We start from the raw sequence: 7,942 nt of genomic DNA, 5'->3' as shown, positions 1-7,942 counted from the left end.
TGGCTGGCTATGATGATACTGGCGTGCCATGGTACGTCTCGATGTGAACCGGGTTGGTAGAAACTGAGAGTAAAAGCCGACAACTCGAGGCGAGATACGTAGGATAGTACATTTGCCAGGTGACCGAGATCTATAGTATGTTTCCCATAGTTGATTTCCGTGCTTACCGGTATCTGCAGCGTGATGTCTTTTACCGGCGTGGTAAACACGTAGGTGCAAGGAAGATACACGTGTAACGGACAGATCGATGGAGAGCTCCGTAAACAATGATTTTGCAATTTGATGATCGGCAAAACCTTTTTGATGTACTCGTCCATCTCATCCCGGATCTCGATGCAAGAGCTGTAAAGGCCTCTGGCGCAGCATGGGTAGCCTTCGGCAATGCTTGAAGCCAAGAGGCGCCTGTATACTTCCAAGCGCAGTTCAGCTGGAAGAGCGAAGAAGCCTTGGTACTGAGTGGTTGTCATCTCGTAATTATCGAAGTAAGAAGGTGATGAACGGTCGTAAACCGTATATAAAGGACTGTGTCTTGAGTTTCGTGTGTAGAGCGCCGAGTATGAATTGTCTTTTGTCAACCGTCGTGCGTAGAGCCTTGTTTTGGCGATGGAAGGTGATGCGGCGGCAGGTAGCAAGAACCCGTTCTGGTTGTGAAGCAAAGGCGAGGAGGGGAATATGCTAGGTCTCGTCTTATACCAATTTTGTTGACTCATAAGCCAAAAATTCGGTTGCGGAGGGAGACTTCTCGCTACCATGGTTTTGCGGAAGGCTTAAGATCACGTGTTAGCACCATCAGCCGCAGGCGCCAGTCGACACATACCATGCGCAACAACCAAACCACATCCAAAGACCAAAAAAACACACACCTTGAACAGTAATCCTTATACATTTCAAAAAGAGATGCCATCTATATCTAACCACGCCTCTCAGGCGATTCAGAAAGATCTATCAACAAGCTGACGATGAGTGTCAAAACCACTGATGCCGTAAATAGTTTGCCAAGAGCGCCAAAATATATGTCCAGCAAATGCTTGTATCCCCTAAGATAACAACAAAGGTACCCAGCAGACATCTTCAGGTCTGGTAACGAAACGAAACGAAGAGAGAGAAAGAGGAAACAGGTATCAGTCGAGAAGGTCAAGAGGAAAAAAGGTACAAACAAAGCATGACTTGTGCTCCGCCCATGCTTTTGGTAGAGAAGGCAAAAGTGGCAAATAGGATGGCGCTCAATCCCTTCCTGCTATACACACAGATAAATACTGGTGTTCAGATAATATTCGTGTCAACACGGCGCTGCGGTGGTCGTTGGTCATATGAGACCTGGTATTGCGTTCCGTTCCATTCCGTTCATCTCGTTCAAGGCTTTTCCTTGTACTTGGCCATCCTCTTTACGGGATGGAGGAGCATACCCGGTATGCACATTCTCTTCTGCTCCAGCTCGCCGTCAGAGCCTGGTCCGCCATCGATCTTTTCAGACTCTCCCCAGTTTTGTTGGACAATGGGCCAGTTGAGCCATCGTCGGTATAGGTTACGTGGGAAGCGTGATGCGTAGTACCAGCTCCAGCCTTGGAAGTTGAACTCGCGGTCGTGGTTGTAGGGTGAGTCGGCTTCTTCGGTCCAGGCGCCCTGACGGCTTTCCAATGCTTCACCTGTCTCTTCATCAACAGTCGATGCGGTATCAAAGATGGCTTCGGTGTATGCGGCAGGCCAGTGGCGGTCGTTGAAGATCGGGTGAGGTGCGTATACGGCTTTCAAACCGTGTTGGAGTGCCACTGTCGAGGGCCACATCTCGGCCTGCATACTGCGTCCAACCAAGTTCTCCTCATGCATAGCCTGCAGCATCTTCTTGCTGAATCGTACGACTGTGTTGATGAAAGTCCGGCGATCAATCTGTTCGAAGATAGGGTGAGTGAACCAATCGGCCTGGCCATCCTCTGGCGTGAAGATTGGTCGGATGTGAGGCAGGTAGTTCCAGATCTTATCCTTGTAAGACCAAGTCGTGTTCCTGGGATCCCACATCGGAAGAAGAGTGATGAAGTCCGCAGGCTCACCAACACCCCACTCGAAGTTGTCTTCCTCCATAGTCGAGGGTGGTGTAGGGCCTAGTGGCTTCTGCGGAGGGATGGCAAGTTTCCAAGGCCGTGGTCCCCATACGGGTGGTGGGATGAGCGAGTTTGCAGATGCGTTCAAGACATCTTTGTGTGTGTTTTCGACGAATGATTGGTAGTCTCCATGCACGCTCGGAAGATAGTATCGCTTGTTGCGCTCCCACAACAGCTTCCTCGGCTGTTTGTCCGCGAACTCACTAATCTTCTCGAAGAAGTGATAGTGGTGTCCAGTGTATCTAGCGTCTGTTTCCCAGTTCCAGACGTAATCAAATTCGGGGTGCGTAAGACTGAACCATTGTAGACACATGAATTGCTGCCAATAGACCTGCCAGTCCATAACCTTGGGATACCATTTCGGGAAGATGGATTCTGACCATAGGATAGCAATGTCGCGCAGTTCCTCAGGTACGTTTTCTTTTAGAATGCGATCGTATTCATACTGGCTGTCGAAGATGGGTGCATCTCTGTCCTTGACGTGGACGTAGAGGTAAACTTGGTATTCACCGCCGGACTGGAGGGAGAGCTCGGAGACCATGGCGCGAATGGCGGTGATGTCGTTCTCTTCGTAGTTGTATCCGGTCCAGGCACGGATGAGAATGGCCGTACGGTGGTGGTACTTCTTCTCGCTGTCATCGCGGTTCTCCAAGTTGCTTCGGCTCGTGTCTGTGGGGATCGCAAACGCCGACGACGCTGCCGCGGGCTCAGGTAGGACAGTGCTGGGAATCTTCACGATTGGCGACCTGGCCTTGGGCCGGTAGCGCCCCTTGTTCCGCTCAAGACAATCGTCTTGCAGCGCACCCCAGTTCACCTGAGGCCACTCGGGAACAGTAGCGGGCGCCTTCCAGTTCTTGACCTCCTCTGGGAACTCATCATCGCCATATCCGTACGGGCCGTATCGTGAGTATCGGTCGAAGCAGACATCATCGTCGAGTCCGATGACATCATAACCACCAGCGTATACCGGGGGGAAGTCCTCGGGTATGCCGCGGTAGACCTGGACCTCGTCGTCGGTGCTCTCGTTGAGGGGTTTGCCGCGCGGACCCAGACAAGCCACGTATTCACCGTGCCACTTCTGCTTCCACTTTGGAGTATTGTACTTGGGGAACGGCTTGTATGCGATCGGGTCAGAGGCAATCGTGTCGTTCAGCTTATCATGGCTAGACTCGTAGATGCGATAATCCCTGCATAAGGTTAGTACCACAACAGTCGCGCGCAAAGTATGTACACTTACAAATCAAATTGCTCCCACCGGTTCGGGTCGTACTTCTTGTCGACGTAGTCGCCGAATGGCGGCCAGTGACCACTCCAGCTCGGTCGCGGCCAGTCCAGCATTTTCGCCATGTACTGCTTCCAGTTGGATGGTGTCGGGTAGGGAGGGATGAAAGAGCCAGTCCTCGACGGTGCCGTCACCCATGGCGGGTAAGGCTTGGTGGGTTTCGACGCATCGACCTCAGGCTCGCGCGAGGTCTCCATTGGCGGCAGCATAACCTCTGCTGCCTCTGTTGGCGATTGCGCATCCGCGGGGACGGGCATCGCGCCGGGAATGGGCACGGCATTATGCCATGCATCCTCGAGATGCGCCTGCGACTCGCCTGGACTTTCATTCAGGAGCTCCTGTGACGGCGGTCTGTTCCCCGAATTGAAGAGCGGCATGCGCTCGTACACCTTCTCGTTCGCCCATGGGCTCTGCTGTAGGACGGCGAAGATGAAAACCAATGCTATAAAGGAAACTATCGCAAATCTGCGGGGTGATCGGACAAACATGATGTCGATGTTGTTCGTATTCGTATCGTTTAGTGGTGCACACTAACCTTATGCCGGTATGGTACCTAGTGTACTGGGGTAGTCGTAGGATTTACCGATAATGTAAAAGCTGCATCGCTTGAGGTTGCGGAGGTGTAGCGCGAAAGAAGGACTAGCGACTGATGGCGAAGAGGTGTGGTGAAGGGGTGCAGGTGGTAAGGACCGTGGGTGTTAAAGATGGCGGCGAAGCTCTGGTGAAGGCGCTGCCGAGCGATGCTAGCTTGGATGCAAAGGAAAGGAAGGCGGGGCCGACTACAGTGAAGAGGGCAAGAAGGATGGTCAATCCGTCTATCTGCGTCGGTCGTTCCTGCCGCACGTGAACTCGGGAAAGGGCCGGTGGAATGCTAGCAAGAGCGAACGGGATCGATCGAGGAATGCAAGCCTCAAGAGAAAAAACCGCAGACGATGATTAGACGGAAATGACGATACCAAGAGCGCGGGACAAGACTACTCGACAGGGTACGAAATTGCACGAGCAGAAGAAGCGTCGAACACTCTCAAACGGCAGTACGCGGCCAGAGCCTCGTCGATCTGGGAATCCCCATCGGTTTTGACACCAAGACGCCTTAACCCCCAACTCCCGCGCCGCCTCCCGCCCCGTGCTGCAAGGTACTCCAGGGGGAGTGCTGACGCGTTGCACACTGTTGATCGCCTAACGACGAGCAGAGGGTGCGTGTGAGTGGTGCCATGTCGTCCTGGAAGTCGGTGCTTGCGCGTTTCGCAAAATCTTCCGAGCGGCAGAGCCGTCGCACCATGGCCGCTGCTCATCTATCCGCAGGAAGGATTCACTAGGACTCAACTAGCAGCCACGACTGATATGCCAACCTGCCCAGCACGCCACCCCCCACTGCTGATGCTATCTGGGGGCGCACGCAAATAACATTTGGCACTCGCGGTATAATTAGAGATAAGAGAAGGAGCGAAGGCGTCTATTACCCAAGCGAAATGCAGCGACTCTGTGGTCGTCATCTTATTCAGCCGATCCAACGGACATGACAATAGAGTCCCACAGCGAACCCTGCAGCAGCGACCTGAATCGAAAGATAATGTTGGAGACTGGAGAAACGTTCTTCGGCCCTTCTGTCCAGACAAATTAACGATGTGCAAACACAATGCTAAACGTCCCGCCAATCGTGAGGCTACTGCTAAACTACTGCTAAACTCACGACTGCGGTGCGACGCGCCGCGCACGTCAAGCTTCATGCAGTGCAATGCACCATGCCAGATAACAACGGGTACTACATTTGGCAGGTTGTGCAACTTGTGCACCCTGCAGCATCGATATTGTCATGAATGCTATCCAGCTACCGTTCCCAAATCTATCCTGCATTTTGCCATAACGCCTTTGCAGATGATATTGTCATGAGCAGCATACGCTTTCTACCTTTGCATCCTCCATTGCCCGCACCCGCACTTTAAACGGCAATCCGGACTCGAAGGTGCATCCACGTACGGTGCGTCCTCACTTCCACTTCTGTACCACTACACCACCACGTTTGAACTCTTGAATGTCACCCAGCACTTGGGCTTTGTCCGTCAGCTCGTTGCTGGGGAACGTGGTCATGAGCGCCCACTCGCGATCCTGACTGGCCGGGCTAGCCCTGTTGACAAAGTCGTAGACGTCGCCAATAGTGTGTGTAGTGTTGAACCGCGTAGGCAGCCGTGTACCGTCACCAAGGCGAACCTGGAGCGTGAGGGTGGGAGCCGATGAGTCGACGTCGACGGTAGGTTGCGCAGAGACCGCTGGAGTCGAGGCCGCCGTGCTACTTGAAGCTGCCGGTGCCATGGGAGCAGCCGCTGAGCTTGCACCAGGGGTGGGGCTGCCCAGACGGTTTCCGCTACCCGAGAAGGGAACGTACTTCTTCTTTGGCTTCTTGTAGTCCTCGTCCTTGTGCGCGTGCACTTCGACATCCACCTCCTGGCCGTGTTCTACATTGAGAATATGCAATGGAGCGTGGCCCGTGTTGATCATCTCCAGTGTACGTGCGTTGGCCGGGTCATCGTACCGGAACAGGTCGCCGTCGTCGACTGAGAAGCCGTCACGCCAGAGGTGAAGCTCGCGATGGGCGCGCGGGGGCGGTGCGGGGATGTTGGCCGTGGGGTCTGGAATGGTTCGGGACGGAGCATCATCGCCTCCCAGGGTAGTACCTGCGCCACGGAAATGAGAGGAACTGGCGGGCTGCTCCTCGTCACCACCTGGTCGGGGGGCGTTCCTGCGCTTGTTAGCTGGAGTGGCCCAAACGACGCTTGGCCGGCTTACTGTCGTGCGCGCTTCAGGATGTTGTTGATCTGATCGCGCGGATTTGACTGGTTTGGGTTCTGAACGGCAAGACCTGACTTCTCACCACCGGCGAAGAAGTCCTGGTTCTCATCATCAGGGTTCTCGTCGTCATCATCGTCATCGTGGGCGTGTCCGTGTCCGCCACCTGATGACTGCAGGTCCCTCAGCGTCCGCGCACCTGCTACGCCCCTCTGAGCAGGCTGTCCACGAGCAGCAGCAGGCTGCGACGATGATCGAGATGCTTCGGGCGCAGGTGAGGGTACATATGCGCCCCCGAGAGTGCGTCCTCCACCAGCTCCTTGGGGCACGCTGGGAGCGTCTGTGTTTGACTCGTCACCAGCCATGTCGACGTCTGGTTCGGAAGCGTCGTCTTGTTGTTCGGCCGACTCGTCGAAGAAGAGAGATGCAGCGAGGGTGAGATCACCGTTGGAGGCGTTCAAGTAGCGTTCTGCCTGTTCTTTGTGTGAGTGAGCAGCTCCAATAGCTTCGATGAGCTTCCATCAACATACTGTTGCGGGATCGAGGCCAGTCAGACTAGCGAGCTGAGCAATGAGAGCGTCTTGGTCGGGGGCAGCTTCAGACATAACAGCGTAGTAATGCTGCTGTTGAAGATGAGGGTATTGGCGTGGTTGGTGGCTTGGACGCGTTGACTGAGTGCGGTGGGGTCTATGTAAACTCTCAGGGCGGGCTTTTAGGTACCTACCGCAGGCGGTAGCCGGTGACGTCGCTTGCTCGCTCTTAACTTTCACCGCGATTCACAAACAAAGTCAATGCGAGTTACCTTTTTGATCAACAACTAGACAACTTGGTGATAAGGCTTCCATGATTTTCTTGGACTCTGAAGATATGCCTGCCAATAAGCCGTTTAGACATATCGACCTGCAGCGCCTTCCGACATGCATCAAAGTTCCGAGATAATGCCAAGGCCGGAATTAATGTGAGCCTCATCAACACCTCGAGCAGCAACCTCGGGATAGTCGCGCACTACGAACCACGCGCGTCAGCGGACTCTTCCTTGCGCAGTCGGCAACCCACCACGTCAATCGACAGTATCTGACTGTCAACATACTCCCACCCGACCAAGCCAACCTCGCACCGTCCTCCGCATCACCTCCGCGTGGGGCTCTAGCACCCATCTAGCATCAGTGTCCAGCATCCACCACCAACCTACCACCCAACCCTCAACCGTCCACCCACCCATAACCCACCAAACCCAATCCCCTCTCCCACCCACAATGGCCGACACCACCAACCTCACCGAATCCGGCATAACCATCCCCTCGGACAGCGAAAACTACGACGCAAACAACGAGCTCACCTCCTCCTCCCCCGAATCCGCTTCCTCAAGTTCCACACCCCTGATCCTCTACAAGCCACCCACAATATGGGGACTGCTCCGCGGCGCAGCGATAAACCTCTTCTTGCCGTTTGTCAACGGGCTCATGTTGGGTTTTGGCGAGTTGGTCGCGAATGAAGCGGCGTATCGGTTGGGGTGGAGTGGTACTAAGGTATGTTTGAGGAAAGTTAGGAGAAGAAGAAGAGGGGTTAATGGATTTTTTGGATGCGATGCTGATGAATATGTGCTACCAGATATTCCCGACTCATCGCTCCGGAGCCGATTCCAGGCGCGTGGGACCTGGCGTGGAGATGCGAGCGGATCCTGTGGAGCGGAGGAGGAGGAATGGCCAGGAGTTGGATATGTACACGTCGCTGGAGTAGATAGGCAGCGCAAGGAGAGGTTGAGATCCTGAAG

General features: G+C 54.4%; 3 protein-coding genes across 3 annotated transcripts; 1 reads left to right on the top strand and 2 right to left on the bottom strand.

Moving 5' to 3' along the window:
- Nucleotides 1-1,353: 1,353 nt before the first annotated feature.
- On the bottom strand, nt 1,354-3,869 carry J4E93_005378 (uncharacterized protein; the record flags this gene model as incomplete). Its single annotated transcript, XM_049343299.1, has 2 exons — nt 1,354-3,286; nt 3,337-3,869. The coding sequence occupies 2 exons, from the start codon at nt 3,867-3,869 to the stop codon at nt 1,354-1,356; spliced, it is 2,466 nt and encodes an 821-aa protein (XP_049199392.1).
- Nucleotides 3,870-5,370: 1,501 nt separating this feature from the next.
- UBX1 (UBX domain-containing protein 1) lies at nt 5,371-6,773 on the bottom strand (the record flags this gene model as incomplete). Its single annotated transcript, XM_049343298.1, has 3 exons — nt 5,371-6,121; nt 6,169-6,641; nt 6,699-6,773. The coding sequence occupies 3 exons, from the start codon at nt 6,771-6,773 to the stop codon at nt 5,371-5,373; spliced, it is 1,299 nt and encodes a 432-aa protein (XP_049199391.1).
- Nucleotides 6,774-7,424: 651 nt separating this feature from the next.
- Nucleotides 7,425-7,908, top strand: J4E93_005376 (uncharacterized protein; the record flags this gene model as incomplete). Its single annotated transcript, XM_049343297.1, has 2 exons — nt 7,425-7,697; nt 7,780-7,908. The coding sequence occupies 2 exons, from the start codon at nt 7,425-7,427 to the stop codon at nt 7,906-7,908; spliced, it is 402 nt and encodes a 133-aa protein (XP_049199390.1).
- Between the last annotated feature and the right edge of the window lie 34 nt (nt 7,909-7,942).

The sequence above is a fragment of the Alternaria ventricosa genome, assembly GCF_023758065.1.
Source record: "Alternaria ventricosa strain BMP 2768 chromosome Unknown scaffold_8, whole genome shotgun sequence".
NCBI lineage: Eukaryota > Fungi > Ascomycota > Dothideomycetes > Pleosporales > Pleosporaceae > Alternaria > Alternaria ventricosa.
This window is presented reverse-complemented; position numbering and strand designations above follow the sequence as displayed.